Here is a 21690-nt window from a genome sequence, read left to right as displayed (position 1 = left end):
CTGAAACAAGCAGTAGCTCATCTTCTTGCTGCTGCTGTTTGTCCCACAGCTGCAACACCCCATCCTCTGTTGTGCCAGTCAGGAATTTGTGTAGCCCCATGCTGAACTGCAGTGGAAGTTTCCCTTCCTTAATTTTGTTCTGATGGATTAGTTTTCATCAGATTTCTTTTGTGTTGCTGTACAAATGCTTACATCAGGGAGGGAGAGTAACGGAAGGAAAGGAGCAAGGGTCCAGGGTGCAGGGCAGGGTGACTGCTTATTTGACTGAATTTGAATTGCCAGCTTCAGCTGTCTTAACAGGTGCCTGGAATTACAGTGTTAGGCAGTGATTATATCTGTCCCCATTATTTCACTTGTCCGTGAACATTTCAGAAATTAATTTGTCCCCATGACATTTGGGAAACATCCTTTCTTTTTTCCTGCCTGTAGTTTTTCTTTGCCATATGCACTGTTAGGGCTGTGATAGCTGATCCCTTGCTTAGCCCATTTTCCCAAAGACATAGCGATGGCAAGGCTGTATGACAAATGTTTGCTGGGGCAGGGGCAAGACTTGTTTAAATCATTTGTTTAAATCTTTAAATTTTATGACTGGGAGAAACAAGATAGGGAAGAAGAGGTAGGGAAAGTAATACGTTCCAGTATTTAAAGGGTGGCTACACAGAAGATGGAGACTCCCTTTTTACAAGGAATCACATGAAAAAAGAGGAGGGGTGATGGTCACAAGTTACTCCTGGGAAGATTCTGGCTGGACACAAGAGGAAAATTTTTCACAGTGAGAACAACCAGCCACTGCAGTAATCTCTCCAGGGAAGTGGTGGATTCCCTAATGTTGGACACTGTTAAAATTCAGCTGAACAGATTGCTCGGACATCTAGTCTAGGTCATGCTTTGCCTAGAAAGGTTGGCCCAGATGATCCCTGAGGTCCCTTCCAACCTGGGATTTTATGATTGTATGAAGAAGATAGCAACTGTGAGGCTCAGTCAGAAAATGTTGGGATCCACAGTTATGAAGGGAGCTCTTGGAGTCAGCATGTGCTATAGAGACTGAAGGAAACACTGGTAGCTAGAAACCTCCAAGGATTTTGCCTCATGTTCAAATTCTTTTCAACTTCCATCAGTCTTTAAAAGGCTTTGCTAACACTGAGGGGGATGGAAAATGTTAGTCTGTGCAATGGTTACCCTTCTTCTCAATGGAACTGAGCTGTGCAGGTTTGCAGGCTCTGTGTGGATGTATTCCTGCTATATGGAGGTCACTTGTGTCATGGTCAACAGTGTGGATGGAGAGGAGGCAGGTAACCTTCTTTGGTAATCATTCAAGCATTTTCAGATGCTCTTTCTTTCCTCTTTCTTCCCTCTGTCCCATTCCAACTGAATCAGTTTAATTTCTGGGCAAGCACTATAAATGTGCAAATTTGACCATGTCAAAGCAGTTGGTGTTTTTAATTATAAGCATATTTTGCACAGAAAAATCAAAGACTCAGAACAACCTTAGTTCAATCCACAGTTAATTACCTTTTCCATCTACTTGTCTTGCTTGACTGGAATTGAAAAGACTAAAATTAGCAAAATTTGTAGCTAAATCCTTCCAGCAGTTGTTTGCCACCTGTTTAGTATTGCAGGGTTTATCTGAATCTGATTGCATTAGTATCTTACCTACTCTATCATGTTTAATTTGCTATTCACCATTAACATTAGCCAAATTTAATTGAGATGTCATTAAAAATATATTTTTTTCTGTCAGATGCTGCTATTGGAATCATGAACCTTAGTTGCTAAAATTTGGTCTTGGTGTCTTTGCTAGATTTTAGTCCTAACTGGATGGAGAACTTCAAGAGCTCAGTGAAACACCTCTTACAGTTACGTTGTAGTGTTCAGCAGTGACATAGTTTCTTTAGTTCTTTAGTCTACCTGGTCCATGATGATCTGCAAGTGCATGCATCCCAGAAGATTAAAATTAATCTAATCAGTTACTGTCTACAGAGCCATCTTTGTTTTCTTACTAATCCATTATGCTCTAATGAGAATGTCTGTTGTAACTGCTGCTGCCTTGCTGCCACCGGTTTGCTTCTTCCCTTCTGGGCTGTCACGTCTTGTAAGTCCTTGTGGGCTTTTTTGTAACATTCTTTTATCATTATTGGCCTTCATTTGAATGGGCTGAGACTTGTGAATTGCTCCTCTTCCTCAGCAAGGCAGCCACTGCTCTACCCACCTTTTCCACTTGCTCTGCACTGCACGTGATGTAACTTCATCACCTGTCATTACAGTAGTGTTTCTCAGCATATTTTTATCTAACAATCTGCTATATTCACAACAGAAATTCAACAAACCACCTTGTGCAGTCTTGCTGTCATGATTCTCTTTTGCAAATACTGTAGTGTAGTATACAGCTCTAATTCTCCAGCTTATTGGTTGGGCATTTGGCTCCTGTTTTGTTTGCATGCTTGGAAAAGTGTGAATTTATCCTGGTTTGGCTTGTGTATTATGAAGCTGCAGCCATTTCAACCAATAGGTTGAAAATAACTACCAAAGCCTGCTTTCCAAAGAAAGACACTTCTGTTCCATAAACAGCCTTTATTTTCTGTGTTCAGTGAGGTTTCAGCTGGTGGGAATGTATGGTTGATTTTCAGTGTACTCTTTACCTGGGTATACTCTTTATATTCTGACCCTTGTGGGCAAAGTAAGTAGGAGTTCCCATTTTTTCAATGAAGACCCTTTTTTCCTAAAATATTTTTAATGCTGAAATGTTCTATTCTCATTTACCTCTGAGTACCCTGTGTGACTCCAGTTAGCTACTTGACTGACCAACATGGCAGCTATTCTAATTCAGTTGGTTTTACCTTTTGCAGGAAGCAGCAAACATGCTCTGTCTTATGCAGAACAGGCTGAAGGAAGAGGAACAACTCCTGCTTAAAGGTGCAAGTAAGTGGGATTTCTTTATCACTTGTATTAGCAGTTAAGTACTGGCTACTTCATGTATAAGTATCCACTTACAAGCATGAAGCGGAGGGGACATGGGATAGGTGATAGAGTCAAGAGGTTACATTAGGAAAAATGGATTGATAATAACTTTAAAAGGACAACAGTGAGATAGAGAGCCTGACCTCTGTAAAATGCTTCTTCACCTTGTAAATTTTACCTGCTGTGCTGAGTGATGGAAACAGTCATCCACTAAACATACTCTTCAATTATAGCGAGCAAATTTTAGGCTTCATTTTACTACTACCAAGGACTATATGGGCTTGCTGTGGACACAACACTTGTCCCAGCATGATGGGATTCACAGAATCATAAGATGGTTAGGGTTGGAAAGGACCTTAAGATTATCTAGTTCCATCCCCCTGCCATTGGCAAGGACACCTCAGACTAGACCATGTTATCTAAGGTTCTGTCTAACCTGGCCTTGAACACTGCCAGAGATGGAGCATTTGACACTCCTCTGGGCAACCTGTGCCAGTGCCTCACCACCCTCACAGTAAAGACCTTCCTTATAGCTAACCTGAACTTTCCCTGGTTAAGTTTAAACCCATTACCCCTTGTCCTATCACTACAATTCTGATGAAAAGTAGGTTTGTGATCACATTTGTTTAGATAATTCTACTCAGCAAAACGCTTGCATGTAGGTGAGTAGTGTCATTGATTTGTGGGACTGCTTGACTGCCTGCCCCATGTTACACATGTGCGGGTGTCCTTGCAAACCAGTGTGGTTTCTGTCCTCAGCAGTTAGCCTGCCATACTGCATAGCATTGAGTTTGGTTATGTGTGCGGAGAAATTCTTTGTGATGTCTCTATCAGATCATAACTTTCACAGATGAAAAACTCTCAGCTTGAAACCGTTTTCAGTATCACTGATCTTCAAAGTGGGACCATGTTTTCCTGCTTGCATTTGCTTGATTTTAGTGTACCTGATAATGTGAATTCAATTAAATTTTGGTGGTTTTGTTCTTTTTTTATATACTTACTCTTAATTAAGTAGCACTCTAGGTGAGGATCAGAAGGGAATAATAACCTCTTGAGAGCTTGTGGAAAGCTAACAAACCAGATTTTACTCCTTTTGAGCCAAGCATCAGCAAGGACTTCCTTATTAATTACCCCAGTGAATTTTATATTGCATTATGTGCATTTTTATGTGGTGGCAGAAGAAAATGGAAGGCAAGTTAATTCTCAGGATCAGAGGGAGAGTTCATGAAAGCTGAAACTGAGTAAAGACATAAAAGTTAGGCTTCACAATTTGTTTGCTGCAGAGATTTTCAGAGCAAACTCATGAAAGATGTTGCCCATCTCTGATCTCATCTTTGTATTAATAAAGTGAAGAAGTTTAAGCTGAAACATAGGATTTGTAATATCAGTTACAAGGATGTGGAATTGTTTGAGTGAAGAAGTCTAGGTCCTGCTATCTAACAGTTTCCAGAGTAAATAAGTTCGAGAGCAGACAAACATCTATCAGTAAAAAGTGTGATGTGAAAAGTTGCTGATCTGCTTTCTATTTCTCTGGATTTTCACTTGGAAAACTATCCTGTCATTTTGCATCTCTGAAAGAATATGAACCTTTATACGAAGTGTTTTAACTGCCATCTAAGTGCGCATGGTCATGACTTTTCATCACCTAAAAATATTGCCATAGTACGTCTTTATTCAAGTATTTAATTGACATAATTATTATGTATTATAGTAATAAGAGCACCAGGATCCTGGTTTTCAGTGACAGCTCATTTGAGTGTCCCATAACCTTGGAAAATCAAGTCATCTTTGTCAGCTCCAGTCTGCCTTTATCTGCACGTGTGTAAATCCACAGAGTCACAGAGGTGTGACTGAGACAATCCTTCCTTACTGCACACTGTACGATTAATTTACTGAATATTGCAAAGCTCTCCGAGACCATGGTTTGCTAACATAAAATGATCAGGTACCGTGCTGTGCTTTCCCCTTTGTCCAAGCCCCACTCTCCTCCTCACATTATTAGTTAAATGATACATTTTATACAATTCAAAACCAAGGTATATTTAAAGAGAGAATGCAGAGGTCGGTGTCTTAAATGGCAAAATGCTCCATTAGGGAAACATTTACATTAATCCCAGGATCCTAGTCACAAAAAAATTACATATTTCGCACAAAAGGAAGCAAAGAATCAGCACAGAATCAGTGCAGCATCACTGAACAGCTTTGCCTGCCCAAAGCCTCCTCCCACAGGTTAATAGTGAAATTCATGCTAGAGGTAAAAAGCATTCCAGTTGCATTTTAAAGTCATGCCCCTCATACAAAGCAGTGTTTTTATCCTGAGTTCTCTGCCGTCTCAAATTTGGCAGAAAATTTACAACACCATCTGGGCCTTTAGCCCAAGGAGCACATTGTGTTTGCTTGCTGGACAGATAAAGTAGACCCTGCTCCAACTTGGTCTTGCTTGTGCAATGGGTTCTGAGATGAAGGGATTAGTTTCTTCCCTGTGCAGCTCCTCTGAGTGGAAGGTGGGCAGGCTGGCCTGAGGTCTCCCAGTATCCCAAGCCTCTCTGGCTGAAACTTGAAGGTCCAGGGTGGTGGAATGAGCTTCGTTTGAACAGTCATTGCTTTTCTATGCAGAGGGGTAACACAGGGCCAGTGCCTTCTCAAAGAAAAGGGACAGTTCTCTAACTCTCATTACACTTTGCCCCTGAGAGCTGCAAAACACTTAATGAGGCTCTTCTAACAGCATAGGCTGGAATCTGGCGATGAATTTGTTACCATTAACTGATAAAAGTCAGCATCTATTCTGCACTCTTACCTTTTCCTACCTTCATAATTGATGCAGTTGTCTTGTTGTCTCCATCCTTTGACCTTATCTCCTGCTAATTTGGTAAGAAGGGCTGCAAATTAACAGTTAATTTCTCTGCAGCAGCAGTTGCAGGAATTCCAGACATCTCGCAGTTGAGTTTCAGGCTGAACTAACACCAGAGAAACCAAAATCATATTTCTTGTAAAGAAGAGCTGTGACGTGCGGGTTGAACTGTGAAGGTCTGTGTTACGAATATAGAAAGCCCATGGGTATGTCATGGTACTCACATAAAATTTACAAGCATGTTTAGTGTAATTCAGAAACAGCCAGGTTCTTTTTTTCTTTTGCTAGCATACATTGAAATCATCTTTTCAACAGCAGAGCATCTCCAAACAACCACTGCACAATAAAAAAGAAAAGCTAACACTAAGTTATATGAAAAACTGTTCTTAAATTACCTATAAATGAACTCTAATACACATCAGGCTTTAAGTCTTATTTGCAGGATGAAAATATACACAATAAAGTATTTGCAGCAATTCAGAAATGTCTTCTGTGATGAGCAGTAAGTAAATTGCTTTTATTTTTATCTTTATTTCACGTAAGATGCTCTTAGAGAAACCAGCACACAATGTGGTGTTTTTCATGCAGTGCTGCTCTTGTGCTGCATCCAAGGCTGGTACAAATGAACAAATGCCCACTGACTGAAGCTCAGGGATTGGTTTTCTTGTGGTTAATGGCACAGAGACTCTTCAAACATTCAATCAGATGCTGCTCAGATGAGCACTGTGGAGGCTGTTGACAGAACTATCAGGTGAGGAGGTGCTCTGGTTTGGTGTGAGAAGAGAGGGCTTGGAAGGTCACTGGCCACACCAGAAATTCGAACTGTTTTTTCCAGTTCATCCAAGGTAGACAAAGCCTGTTTGTGGAGCAAAAAGTAACAGCTGTGTTTCTAGCCTGAAGTACATATTTTTCAGACTAATCAGCTTATTACATTTATTTTCATTCTCACCTGCTTATGCTATTTCATGTGCGTTTTCCCACATGCTTTCTTTTGAAGTTTTTTTTTTTTTGTCAGTTCAAAAGCAGACTATGTTAAATATAGCTTTTTTAAAAAGTAAAATATTTTTGCTTCGGAAGTATAAAAATAAACCCCTTGAAATTTTAAAAAATATTTCCTGTGTTTCCTGTGGGCAGTGCTATATCCAGGATTTAATTTCATGTTGCAAAAGTATTTGCTGTAAAACTGCTTTTTTTTTTATTGCCTGTGCCACTCCAGTCCCTCTGTGCTCTTGCTTGGTCTGTAGAATGAGTAGACATTTGTGTAACACAGCATTTTGGAGTTTGCACTACTTCTATAATAGTATTTGCACTACTTCTATAGTGTTCAGCAACAGGGTTAACTGATGCTCCTGGAGAGCTTCAGTTCTGCTCTGTACACAGCCAGAATGTTTCCTTGGCCAGCTCTACTTGCTGAGCTAACTCTTGCTTTTCTGATGGCCAAGCAAAATGTGCATCGCCTTCCTCCATTAAACAGAGCAAATAGATGTTGTGCTTTGGATAACAAATTACATGAGTCTCTTGCAGTTTGGTGGTGCACTGAATCTGAGTGTATCATTTCCACTCCAGAACTGATGCTTTAAAATCTGACAACAGAGAAACAAAAAGCTCCATTGCAACAACTGCAGCATTTGAGGTGTAACACTGCGCTGCTGGGTAATTCCCACAAAGGCCGGATGCCTGAATGATGCTCAGCACTGTCACCAGCAGGATGCTCAGACCATTTATCTTCTGTAACAGACACTTGGCACAGACCCTAATGGTCTTGTGTTTTGCTTGTTAAATAATTGCAAATTAATGTTCTAATTTAATAATACTTTGATGGATTCTTGGCTTTTAAGAAAGAACTATTTAGAAATAGTTCTGGTCACTGAATATGACCTCTCTATAAAATGGGCTAAAATTAAAGTAGCTACTTACTCCTGTGCCAGGAATCCAAATCCCAGTTTAAATGGAACTTATCAGCCAGAGTTACTTTTAATTATTTTAAGTGACAGAGACCTATTGCTTCCTTGGGCAGCAGTTAATCGTCCTTACTGGATACTGTAGCAACAGATCCTTTTAAGATGACTAGGCAAGGTAAGACAGTGCACTTGGACCTGGTGTTTGGGGGCTATTGGTTTGTGAACCAGCAACGGGTTTGTTTCCCAGTCTGCACAGGCAGGTCTGACTATCCAAGCTTTCTGCTGAAGTTAGAACTGCAAGTGTCTGAATCTTGATTAGCAGCTCTCAGCACCAGGATGAGTTTTTCTTAGAGGTTAGATGAAGGATCTCAGTTCTGTGCTAAGAACAAAGGACATTCCCAATAGAATTTATGTACCAAAGCATTTCTTTCTGTGCAAGTTGCAGAGCTGTGAATGTAGAAGTGTTCAGGCTGATACACAGCCTGATGCTCTTGTATTTGGTGAGACAAGAGTATGGATTTGGTAGAACCAAGGCTTTCATGTGGGTGCTGAACTTCACTCTCCCTTCAGTCCCATTAAAATTTCAATCGATCCTTTTTTTTTCCCTGCTCTAAAATTTCCTGCAATTTATTACATGGGTTTTATCCTGGCTCAAGTGGCTATCAGTTGCCCACTTGATTGTGTATTCATGATGCTTTTTCACCAAAATCAACATTCTGCTGACTCCAGTAATCGCTGTGGAGCCAGTGCCTGTGTTTCAGAGCAGGGACTTCTATTAGGAAAGTGAACATGCTAAAGTATATCAATAAAGGATGTCCTTTGTGCTCATTATCTTCTTACAGTACCTTCCTATTTTACACTTGGATACATTCACTTGAATATTTATGCAAACTAACAAATCTGTAATGAAGTCACTGGTAACTTATTAAACAATGCAGGTTGTCCTTCAAGCATTGCAAATCACCCCAAATTAAACCATTTAGGTACAGTATTATCAGTCCAGGTATCAGCTCTGGCTTTTTCTGGGAATAGTAGGTGTGCTTTGGAACAAAACACATCTTGAGAGCAGTAGTTTTCAGTTTTCAGCCACTAAAAGTACATTCTGGTTACAACTGGACTGCTTTAAATGAAATCAATTCAGCTGACCAAAGTCCACCTTTAGGAAATGGCGATGTTGCAATGTAAGGCAAGCAGACTTTAATATCCTGGTATGTTCTCTCTCAGGTAGTCTGATATTGTAGCTAATTCTCTGTGTGGTAGAGTAAACCACAGCAGTGGGGAAATGGGCCAAACAAGTTTGTAGAGTTGTTCTGTTGATGACCTTTTCATAATAAAAATACAGGAGCTTGTTAAAAGACCAACCTTAAGCTGCAGCGTTGGCCTAAATTTGGGCACATGGGTTGTGGAGTTTGTGGTGCAAAGTCAAGTAATCTTCACGTAAACCCATGCAAATCTCATAAGCCAGTTCTAGTAGAATGTGTTGTGTACTCCATGTACTAGGACATGGGAATTTGTAGTAGTATGCTTTATTATCTTAATTGCTTTATATGGATACTAAAAAATCAGCATTTTCTCCATAAAGAATGTTCCTTGTCTGCCTGTAATTGTTGCATTGTAATTTCTGTTAAACAGATGTGGCTATGACTTCTTCTAGCAAATGGTTTCTTTCTAGATGTTGTTCAGTGAAACTTTCTGAATTGTCACCTTTTAATGAATACCAGAAATATTTAGTTACAAACTGAATGCAGTAGGCATCTACAATGAGGGGTGTAGGATGGTGGAACCCTATAGTGCTCTAGCTAGGACAGGTTACACACAGCATTGGACTACTCTGCTGTTCAATCCTGCTAAGAAACCTATGCTCAGCTTGTCTGCATCTTGCGTATTTGAACCCGTTTTCAGCACTATGCTCTGCTGCTGTGTCATTGGGATTTTGGCTCATCATGAGTGCTCAGCTGATAACTTGGATTGTAGATCAGACAGAGCTGGGCTTGGTGATAGCAGCCGTTGAGCTGGGATAGAGCAATATATCTATTTCTTTGTAAGTGGAAAAACGTGGTCGGTGCCTTTTCAAGTGGTGGGCAGGAGGCTTGGAGACAGAAATTTTACAGTTGCTGAATTTGCATTTGCATTGCCACTTTCGGATCATCCCATGTGTTTTCACTATAGCGATGCTTCATGCTAGTTTATGTGCATCTGAATTCCAGCTGGACTATTCAAAGAAAATCCAGACTCTCACTATAGATCTGTAACAAGATCACATGTCAGTAGAAAAGTAATGCACCGGGTTTATATGTTGATAATTCATCTGATGAATCTTCTCTTCATTTTTATTGAAGGGTAATCCAGGGTTTATAAAGGGGGACTTGGAAGCTAGACATATAATTACTACTGACTTGTCTTGTTGAGCATGCTTTGGAAGACAAAAAGTAGAGCTGGGCACAAAACAAGCACATTTCCCTGGGGCTTGCCAGGGATGTTCTGTGGTATTTACGCATGGGCTGAACAGCAGAAAATTGCAGCTTCCTCACTTACTTACATGCAAGAGTTGCAACATCTGAGCTAGTGGGGAAGAGGGGTAAAAGACACAGTGTGAGAAAGATGGGAATTGAGAATAGCAGAGAACCTGAGGGAAAAAAGAAAAGGGCAAGGTGAGGGATTAAAAAAGCTGTGTTTAAATTAGTTCCTTTCATAGAGCAGCAGCTTGGTGCCCCCCAGCCACTGATTCTCTCTCTACAGTAGGTATCACTTCTATTGCGAGGCACTTACCGTGGGATTTTCCTGCAAGACCCACTTTCCAACAGAAAGGTACCGTAGAGAATTATACGATGAAACGAGTTTCCTTTTGCGTGCTGAAATAGGTCAGAAGTGGCTGGAGTACAGGGAGCTGGAAGGGTTCATGTGGTGCAGAAGAGCACTAAGCCACAGGTGTGGGAGCACCAGAAGAATTAATTCCTATGTATTCTTGTTTTCTTACCACTGCTTTGTCCCAAGGGAAATGTATTCAAGTGTTATAGATGAGAGTCTGTTAACACAAAAGGTTAAAAAGAGGAAAAAGGTTTTCCAGAAAAGCGAAATGGAAAATTCAAGCCCCATGTTTAAGTCATGTTCCCAGCCAGAGCAGAGCTGCCTCCTTGCTCTAAGCTGTGTTCCCAAAGTGGTGGTAGCTGTTTTGACCTCTTTGGGTTGTCAGTGCAGAGCACTGGCTCCATTAGTCTCATCTCAGCTGGCAACTCATGGTCTGGGGAGATCCCAGCAAGCAGCAGATAGTGCTAATGGGGATAAAATGGAAATGGTTTAGCAAAGTGATCAGAAGGGCTCTCTGCAGCATCCTTGGCTCTGGCCCCTTTTGCTGCATGCTGCATTTCCCCTGCCTGAAAGGGAGGGGAAAAAGGAAGAAAAAAATAAAAGGCACAAAACAAGAATGAGGATGTTCTAGTAATAGCAGTGAGAACCGTAGCAGATGAGATAGTCTGGTTCTTTAACATAGAGAGCACAAATCTGAATCCTTTATCTAGACCCAACATCGCTCTTCCCAAGGAGTTTGTGTGGACAAGGGCTGAAAAAAAACTCACTTTCCTGAACACCAGGTAAGCAGAAACAGCACTCAGGTCACAGGGCAGAGAGTGATTCTTTCACTTGCCAGAGAAGAAGGTGCACACAAATAGAAATTGCAGCTAATTCCCTGTCCATGGCAGGGGGTTGGAACTGGGTGAGCTTTAAGGTCCCTTACAACCCAAACCAGTCTGGGATTCTATGATTCTAACATTGCTGCAGCCTTGTAATCTTACCAGGTATCAAATACATCCCTTATATTTTGTCATTAACTTAGTATTGCAATGAAAATAATGATGGAAAAATGCCTAATGTTTGTATATTGTCTGATAATTAAATAGCGGAAAGATGTGTCAGCTCATTACTGATCATAATTAAAGCAGTTATTTCCTTTCTCAGCTTAGATGTCCTTAATTCAATGTACTTGGCAAAGAATTGCCTCTTTTCTCTAAATAATTAGCAGCTATTGTTGCTGTGTTGGGGGCTGACCTCACATGGGATGCTGGTGGGTTTGCCATAGCACTAGTTCCACAAGCACCAAACAGCATCAGCTCTGTTCAGCTGAAGGGCTTTAGTTTGGATAGGAAGAAGAAAACAAAGGCAGATTGTGGAAACAGCTAAAGAAGTTCATACATCTTGTGAAGCTTTCCTGTCTCTCTTGGGTTTGGCTGTAACTATTTTTGTTTATCTGGGGATGTCTTACTGCGTTTTTCTAAACTATGGTTAAATGGGAGGTGAAGGGTCTAAGAGGTTTTGATATTGCTTATGCTGGGGTAAAAGACTAGGAAATGTTTTAATAAGCCCACACTTTCCAAACATTTTAAAATGGTTTTTATCTTTTAAATCAGTTGCTGAAATAGCACCTCCTGACTGTACGTATGCTTTGTGCCCAGAGAGTGTATTCAGAACCGTGTAATGGTACAATCCAAAGGTTGTCCCAAGACAATGTTTATACCTATGCTTCTTTGGCACTTCTGTGAAGGAGGAAGCCTTCCTCAGGATGTGGACGTTGGCTGTTTACCTATCCTCATCAGTAGTACCAATGTCTGCCTAAGACTAAATTTTTCATTCATCTTGGAACAGAGTGGAGACTGTTTTGCTGGCTTGAGTGATACTTATCAATTGTTTTTGTTTTAACCAGCTAATGACGATTCTGATGTAGAGATTCAAGATAATGATGGATCCGACAGTGAAACGCAAGACAGGCAGACCAGAAAGCAGCACACTGCCACAGGAACATTGCTTCAAGGTATTTGAACCTTCCCTTAGTTGCCTTTATTCAGAATGGTACACTGGGATTATGTGAGTAACCTAAATTGAAAGAAGGCCCTGTACCACTGAAGGGTTTGGGCACTGCTCTGTTCTCATGAGCTGTAAGAGGACAGTGTCTTGTGGAGAAAACAGCGCTTTCAGGGGAGCAAATTAAGGGTTATTTACTGAAAAAAGTACCACATGAGGAAAATCCTTCTTTGATACTGCCTTAGAGATTCCTGATTTATACAAAGCCTTAGAAAAGTAATACCATTTCTTATTGCAAGCACTTATTTCCCTTTAGCTGTTGACACTCATTCTAGTAGTCTTCTTCAAAAGGAGACCTTTAGAAAGTCCATAAAGCCACCTGCACTGACACAGTCATGGGTCATATGGGAATAACATGAATTATTCCTCTAACCCATGGGTCAAATGGATAACCTGAGTTATTCCTTTCAGGGATGGACATCTGTTCATGTGGAGTGGAGCTGCCACCTCTGGCTGCTGATTCCACTAGAGTCCTGGTCAGAAGCAGCTCAGAGAAATGACCCTCTGAGGATCTGTGTTTCACTTAGTGGAGAAATAAATGCTCTGCTCAGTCTTTAATCAAGCAAAATGAACCCAGGAATAGGGTTAGTTCTTCTGGGTGATCTTGTTAGTGGTGAGTGGTTCTGACCATCAGCAGAAGCCTTTCTGGGATCTGGATGGAGTGCCTGGGTGTGTAGTTTCATGTGCCACTTCTTCTGCTGGGACCTGTTACTTGGATATGGAACAATACTGCTGAGATGTGTGGTTTTCTGAGCTGAATTCTGCTCTCCTCTCTCTGAGTGAGACCAGAGGAAGAAGCCAGAATTCTCACATTAATATAATTCAAGCATTTTTTTATCCTCATTTCTTGTGTTATTCATGAAACTTGAAAATTCTTGAGAAGTGCTGGAAACACTACTATTCACTAAGGATTTTTACATTGCCATTTCTCAGGGAAAGGTTTGTACACATTTTCAGAGTTTTGGAAGTGACTGGGTAACTGTGTGATGCTTTATCTCAAAAGGCATCATAATCTCGTGATGTGGGTTCTGGCTGCAGTGAGCTCTTAATACCACTTCTAGGAGTGAAAAGTTTTGTAATAAAAGTTATATATTTTGTTGCTGGTATATTTGTTTCTAGGAATAATTTTGTTATCATTAATTATGGTTAATGGAGACTCAACATTAGCTTGCCAGACTTAAAGCAAGTGGTTCAAATCCCTGGGATGTTTCCTCTGCTGTGCTGTTTAGATTGCTTTCTGTGCTTTTGTTAGGTCTCTTTCTAGTGTTTAGTAAACTACTTCTGGCAGATAATTATCTCCTGACTTTTGCATACCCTGAGCATGCTGTTTGCTACTACACAGTCACCATCCAAATCTTTACTCCCCTTATCTCTGTGTCAGTTGAAAGCCTCCCATAGCTCTCTGTCCTCTTTCTGTCTCTCACCTATGGTGAACTACTGAAGCAGCTCCAGGAGTGTTAACTGGCTCCTAGGATGCCTTTCTGACAGGTCCTGTGGAAGGAGTAAGGTTTTATTCTCCCATTCTAACTCAAAACACTGCAGTCTGACAGTGCTGTAATGCAACCTCTTCTGGCAGAGATGGATACAAACATCATTAGACTCTTAAGAGAAGGATTGTTGTCTCACTTTTCTGCTTTGCTGAGGTTACTCATCATCACCTTGGGCATCTACCCAGTAGCTCTAGCTGTAGCTACACTGTGAGGTTAATAGCGGGCTCTCTGTCTGTGCCACTGGCTTTGATTCAAAATGTCAGCAGTTATTGTTTAGGAAAACTCAACTTAGGGATATCTCTGCTGCTGGTGTTAGAGTGAGCTTGCTCAGTCCTGCCCATTCTTCTCTGTCCAGAACATAGGAACAAAACTTTGGACTGTGTCAAGATATGAGTCAGACCAAAGCTCTCCTTGAGGAGCTCCAGCCTGATGCAGAGTGCACACTATGTGACAAGCAGTTCTAGCCTAGAGAACAGGCTCAAATCTGCTCTTCTCCACTGGTGTAAATGGGCTTTTCTGGTCCAGGTCTGTCATTGATGGTGAGGTTACATGTTTGACTTCATGACCCTCACCAAATGAAGTGCTGGAGACCTGTCAAGACCCAAGATTCATATTAGGTGTGTCAATTTCTTCAGAAAATCAGGCCTGCGCATTCGTTGGCTATATATCTTTGAAAACACCAAGAACGGGTGCATGTTCTTCAGCACAGGTAGCTTGCATTTAGAATATACTCAATTATTAAGGCAGCGCAACAAGAATATTATTTGTATTATTTGATGGTTTTTTCCTTGATTTTATTCACAATATTTCAATCACTTTCTTTTGAAGCTTTGTGTGTTCTTGCATGGTGGTGTGCTTGTGAGCCCTGTTTGCGCTCAGTCTGAGGAGAAATGTCCACTGTGGTCCGTTCCTGCTGTGCTTTAGTTTTACATTTCTAATTTCCAGGTTATTAATATTGTAAGATAAGTCTTTATCCCCCTGTCTGTAATAGGTGAGCAGTGTGTTTTGCCATTATAGAGGCAAGATTCACGGGGAGAGATAATCTCTCTTATTAGACCACATGGTATAATTGAGAAAAAATCAACCCTCAAGAGTCCTTTCACTAGGTTTGTCTGGATGCAGTAAAATTTGAAGTAAATGCAGCTTTGACTATTGCTTCTGGTTTTATTCTTTTAGCCAGTTAGAAGACTTGAAAGTATAGGATTTATTCTCCCATGGAGCAGAAAAGAGTGTTAACTGGGAGACACGCAACAGGCTGCCAGTTCCTGTGGTACAGAAAGCAAAACCCTTATTCTCTGTGTACAAAGAGGAGTAGGCAGTAGCAGGTTAAGGAGGAAGCATGTAAGGTGCTGTGGAGATGGTATTTTCATTGAGTTCAATGCTTCTGGTTCAACAGTACAGCAGACCCAGATTTAGGAAGCCAGGAAGGTTTCTGTGCATGGAGGGAGCAGGCATGGGGGCGAGAATAAATGCCTGGGAGGATAGTCACCAAACTGACAGATGCTGGCTTTCTGGGTTTGTGAAACCACAACCTGCTTTGTTATCACAACACCACAATTACAGGCAAGTCTCCACCTTGATGTGGCTTATTATAATCAATTCTTATGTCACTAATCATTTGCTTTTGTAACTTAGAGAATGCATTGATTTATCATCCATAACTTCTAGTTTGACCATTGTCAATGTCAATAAAAATTCACATCCAATTTTACTTTGTCTGGCAGTAAATTAGTGAGGCTGCTACGCAAATAAAAGAGATGCATGGACTTCCCTGAGGCCAAACCATGAGTTAGTGATGGCGTTTGGAATAAGACTTTCATTTTGTCAGAGAGCCAAAGAAAAAGAAATTCGGGCAATGTTGAAGATCTTAACTATCTTCAGTGTAGAGAAAACTTTTGCCTGAAACAGGCCATTAACCAGTAATTTGCAGCAGGATGGTTGTTTACATGCAGATGGGGTAGACATCAGGGTAAAGAATGCAAAGCCTTGTCCTGGGAATGGAGAAGCTGCCATGCTGGATCAGGCATAAGGTCTGTCCAGCCTGGTGTCCTGTCTCCAGCACTGGCTGAAAGAAGATGCCTGGGGAAGAATGCAGGAACTTCCCTCGGGTTCTCTCCTGCTCTCAAGCTTTTTCAACCTCCATCAGGACTTCATGAGCCAGATGTGGTTTCCAGGAATTTATTCCACCCTCAGTAGATTGTTTAGTTTTAATTATTTTTTCCCTAAGAACCTGTCTGGTCTCCCCTTGAACTAAAGTGGATCTGTTTCATCCTTGCTGTCAAAACCAGCAGATTTTGAAGTAATGTTGTGATGACATGTGCAGGTCCATCTTCCCAGTCTCATTTGGACCAGAGTTCTGCATAGCATTTTGGCACCATGAGGGTCTCTCCTCTTCTGAGTGGCAGCACTGACAGATTGGGTTACGCCATGGCACTGGCACAGACTGTGTGCCACACTGGCACACACTGTGCTTGCAACAAGGTAGGCAGTGGAAATGCTACTGAATGAAGGAGAAATGGTCCATGCTTGAAAAAACATGGAACTGTGTCTGTCAATAGTAAATTAGTATAGTGTGGAGCAGAGACTCTGACTGCCAGGATCTGTCAGCTGCTGTAAACCAGTTATCCAAATGCTTTAGCTTATGTTTTCTCATGTTGGTGTTAAGGGGGAGTTTTGCCCTGTTAGGCCCAGAAACCATTCCACAACTGCGGCAGTAACAGCTTTGGTCCCATTTAGTCATTATTGTAAGAAGACAGCTTTATAAAACTGAATGTTTCTCAGCAAACAACCTGTCCAAAGTCAAACAGTGAGGGAGCAGCTGTCTTACCTTCTCAGAAGTGACCCAGAGGATCCATGTGGTAATGATGTGCTGGCAGCCAGGTAGCGAGTATATTTGCTGCTGGATGATAAAATCTGTGGTTGTGAAAACCTGCGCTGTTTAACACAGCAAGAACAAATCTGTATCTGGATGCAGCAGGTGAGAATAAAAGACAAAGCGAAGTGAGTACATTGGAGGAAGTGGAACCCAGTATGTGCTGCTGAATAATACTGCCAGGCTCATGTAGCTGGGGAAAGGGGGACAATCAGGTATGTTTGGAAACACTGAAAAAGGGCTGTGACTAGAATTCACAGAAATTAATTTGTCTTAACTTGAAGCAGATCTTCCTCCCACCATTTCAGCATCTGCTCCCAACAGACCTGCCTTTGGCTGTATGTCTGGAGATCAAGTCTGATGAGGAACTGCTGAGGAACTGGGGTTTTAGTCTGGGAAAGAGAAGGTTCAGGGGGCACTTTATCACTCTCTACAACCACCTGAAAGGAGGATGGAGCCAGGAGGTGGCTGCTCTCTTCTCCCAAGGGGCAAGGGGTAGGACAAGAGGAAACAGCCTCAGGCTGCACCAGGGGAGGTTTAGACTGGATATTAGGAACAATTGCTTCCCCAAAGGGTGCTCAGGCATTGGAACAGGCTGCCCAGGGCAGTGGTGGAGTCACCATCCCTGGAAGTGTTCACAAACCCTGTAGACAAGGCCCTCAGTGACATGGTTTCGTGGTGGCCTTGGCAGTGCTGGGGAACAGTTGGACTTGGTGATCTTAAAGGTCGTTTCCAACCTGGCTGATCCTATGATTCTCTGTTTTGTGTCAGCAAAGTTAAGTGCTCCCTGAGAGGGAGGAGGTATTTCTGTGCACTTTCAGCTTGTGTGGTGGCCATTGCAACACTGGACGTGATGGAGAAGGAGGGGAACTTGTAGGTCTGTAATGATGGGAGACAGGTCACTCATTTCCAAGTGAATTTCCTTTTTGTGGAGAAATAATTAGAGCATCCTCAGCCTGGGCAGCAGCTGAAGTGTGCTTAATTAATCATTGTACTTTGGCAATGCCTAGAGAATACTATTGATATCAGGGCCTGGCACTAAGGGGTACACTTAAGAACACAGTGCCCAGAGGGCACACAGATTAGAACCATCAGGGAAAAGATTTATCTCAGTTTTCTGTGTGTGGAGGTGGTGCAGAGGGGAGGTGTCTTATTTGAGCTCATGTTCTGAGTTTGCAGTAAGAGCTGGAAACTAAAGGCACATCTCTGAAATGGGAGCAAAATGTTTCAGCTGCAAATCTACCTTTCCTTCATGGTTGTCCTAACCTCTCAGATTGTGTTGCTTCTTGCTCTCAGACACAGGGTTAGCATACACCCACTGCTGGTAGACAATGTAAATCATTCCAGTCCTGCGGATCCATTGCGGGCAGCTGCTTGGGTTATCACAATGACAAGCATCACATGCAGAGGGAAAATGGCAAATGCTCACAGGCTTCAAATCATGGCTGCATGTCCACTTCTGCTCTTTGATGGCTCAGTGGCTATAAACCACAGCAGTGCACAGAGATGAGATTTGAATCCAAAGGTGCAGTGAATTACAGTCTGTTCATTACTAGCATTTTGCCCAATAATCACTTTGTACACCCTGTCCTGGCTGAGTTCACATTATTTGTAAGGAAACACAACAGGCTGTCAAGCACCTGCAAGCTGCAGGAGCCTCTGTGGCCAGAGCAGTGCAGCACTAATGCTGCAGCAAGCTGAGCCCAGCTGAACTGAGCCCAGGAAACGTAAAGCCATAAACACCCCAATACCTGCCAGCTCTCCCATCCCATGCAGACAACTCCTCTGCTTCCTGCCCCCGCAATACTTACGGAAATGCTCTGCAGCAATCTGCCACAACCTGCTCCCACACACAGAAACCTGGGGGTTTATAAATCTGAAAGTTAAAATAATGCTCCTGCCTTTGGTGCAGAAGCTCTGCTACCAATGTGGAAACCGCTTTCTCTCCTGTTTTAGTCTACAGCACAGTGCACAGGCTGGAGCTCCAGCCCTTCTGCATCCCAGGGCATCGCCTGTGAGTGTCCCAGGGTTGCGCTACAGGGCCTAATCCTGCTGATCCCATAGTCGCTAGTTCAAAGAGATGTGCCTGGCTTAAGTGATGGAGGGATCAAAGTCTGGGCAGTAGCTATTCCTCCTCTTCCTCCAAATAAAAGCAGATAGATGTCCGTAAAATGCCCTTAATGTTTCCACTGATGGCAGAGCAGCATCCAGCATCTGCAGACCTTCCGTTAGATTCTCTAAGCTCTTCCCCTGGCATCTTTGAGTGTCCTGTTTCATCATCTCTCCTTATGTGGTAATTTGATTCTCTTTTTTATTCAGGATCTCTGTCAGCTTTGTCTTACGAGTAAATTTTAGGAGCACTCTGCTGCTTTCTCTTTTTGAGGTAATAATTCCCTATCTAACACTTTATGCTGAGCCCTCTCCATAGCAAAATCAGTTAAACTCTTGGAGCCATCTTGTAGGCAGGGCAAAAATGTGGTTCCATTGCCATCTAATAATGCGACTTGTAATCATCTCCAAATTTAGAGGTTAGTCTACTGTAAATTAGAGCAAAAGTCTCTAAAGCTTGATGAGAGATCTTCTGTCCAGGAATGATCTTCTAATTTCATCCCCACTGCTGGTGTTATTAGCAATCTGATGGACAGGGGACACTTCTGATTGAAAGACATAAGATCCTCTAAATTGTCTGCCTTGACACAACAGGGTTTTTTTTGATGACTTCTGGATGGGCTAGCTTTTTGCTACAGCTAACCCAAATCAGTCTGCAAAGGAGATGAAAGGGACCTGTCTTCTGTACTTTGGGAGGTGCAAAAGAGGTTTGGCAAGATAAAAGTTGCTTTGTTTTCATGGTAAAAAAAAATAAAAAATAATTTGTCTAGGTTAGAGAAATCTATATTTGGCATAGAGAAAATTAGTGATAAGAGGAGATAAACAGATGTTGACATGCAATGGTTGCATCTGCTGGGTGCTGAGTGACTGCTGGTGGCTGCAGGAAGCATGGCTGAGTCACCCCAGCAGCCCACATGCAGGATTTCCCCAGTTGCATTTCTGCTATACCCATTCCCAATGCCTTCCAAGCTCCTTTCCTAGCACAGGAGACCATGCCAGCACCTTCCCTGCTTCACATGGAATCTACATAGCCAAAAGGAATGAAGCAAGGTGCAAGCGTGTTCTCTCTTTACAGTGAACTCCTACAACCCTGAAATCTCCACCTCTCTCTTCAGGCCTACACATCCAGCTGTCAACAAGAAGTTCTCAAGGTTTGCCTTGACTCTGTGTAGGTTTCCTATGAGATGTTGGTTCCTGCTGGAGTGTCAGAAAGGATCTGAGCAAAAAGGCTTACCACTGGGCTTCTGTTCTCTGTACACCAAAGCAGAGGAAGGAATATGCCAAGCCACAGAATTGATTAGGTTGGAAGGGACCTCTCGAGATCATCTAGTCTGACCCCTGTGCTCAAACAGGAGGTTTGAGCGTGTCCATACCCAGCTGGGTTTTGAATATCTCCATAGATAGAGACTCTACAACATCTCTTTGGCAGCCTTGTTCCAGTGTTTAGCCACCCTCACAGTGAAAAAAAAAAAGTGGTTTCTTGTGTTCAGATAGAATTTTCTGTTTCATAATGTGTCCCTGCCCATGGCAGGGGAGTGGAACTAGATGATCCTAAGGTCGTTTTCAACCCAAACCATTCTATGATTCTGTTGCCCCTTGTTCTATCAGAACTGTTGTACTGGCATAAGGTAGCTCTGGAAATACCAACCTGACTGTAATTACTGCTAGCATTACCCTCTTCTCCCTTCTCCTGAGCTCTGAGGCTTGGCAAGGGAGGTGACCTTACCTGCATTGCGATCTCATCCTCTCACTGGACTGGTCCTCTAAAATATAAACAGAACTATACCTTCATTGTCCCCCAGTGTTAACCCTGAGCCAGGCTTTATGGTGATTCTCTTTGCTCTTGCAGGAAGAACTGGCGTACGGATTGTGGGAACAATGCAAGGTGGAGATACAGAGGAAGATGTAAGTAACCATCCCACATGCCTGTAGAGCTTTTCCGAGTGCTTTAGAATGAAATCCCTCTCCTCAGCTAGAGAAACATCTTTTTACCTGGTGAATCTCCATGCCCTAGACCTGCTTTTCCCTCCTTTCCTGTAGCTGACAGCTTGCTCATCTGCATAATAACACATTTTTCAGTTTTGTTTGCTCTTGCAATCTCTGCCCTGTGCTTTACCCTCAGCTTGCAGTGCATAACTAACAGCCCATGGTCTGCAGGAATGCCATGGATCAGGAAGCAGGAGTTAATGGGCAAGTTGTGAGCTAGCACAATTCCAAAGTCCCAAGGAGAAGGTTAAAAATGAGAGGGACGTGGATAGGGGAATGTGCTTCTATAGGACATAAGAACAGTAGGAAACTCCCACTGTTTGCCACAGCTGTCTGGCAGTGTTGAGGTAGCCCTGCAAAGCTCTGCACTGACTATTTGTCCTTCAGGCAGGGCCAGAAGAGAGAAAAAAACAATGCTACTGAGTGTTCATTGCAGAGACCTGGAGGCACTAGAGCAATAAGGGAGCTAATTCTCTTACTAGAGAGGGATGAGCTGCCCTTTCTGCCCATCACCTCATGCTCTGCTGTTCGCTTGGGCCACATGGATGTGGTTAAGGCTGTTTGATGCCTTCTGGGGAATGATTTATGCCCTTGGCATTCAGACCCAGTTCTGGATAGGGTCAGGAGTGACAGTGCTGTTGGCAAAGATGTTGTGACCTCTGTCACAGT

The 21690-nt window shown here is 42.3% G+C and overlaps 1 protein-coding gene across 2 annotated transcripts in view; it reads left to right on the top strand.

The window, feature by feature from the left end:
- CLUAP1 (clusterin associated protein 1) overlaps positions 1-21690 on the top strand; it is a 63330-nt gene that overhangs the window by 39981 nt on the left and 1659 nt on the right. For both annotated transcript variants that reach the window (XM_057407931.1, XM_057407929.1), the window contains exons 9-11: positions 2847-2919; positions 12407-12514; positions 20885-20940. In XM_057407931.1, coding sequence (XP_057263914.1) covers positions 2847-2919; positions 12407-12514; positions 20885-20940 — 237 coding nt within the window. The remainder of the gene's footprint in view (positions 1-2846; positions 2920-12406; positions 12515-20884; positions 20941-21690) is intronic.

The sequence above is a fragment of the Pezoporus wallicus genome, unplaced genomic scaffold (assembly GCF_028554395.1).
Source record: "Pezoporus wallicus isolate ANWC-B61680 ecotype Strahan unplaced genomic scaffold, APGP_CSIRO_Pwel_v1 contig_4012, whole genome shotgun sequence".
NCBI classification, from domain to species: Eukaryota; Metazoa; Chordata; class Aves; order Psittaciformes; family Psittacidae; genus Pezoporus; species Pezoporus wallicus.
The sequence above is the reverse complement of the archived record's forward strand: the minus strand, read 5'-3'. Positions and strand labels throughout refer to the sequence as shown.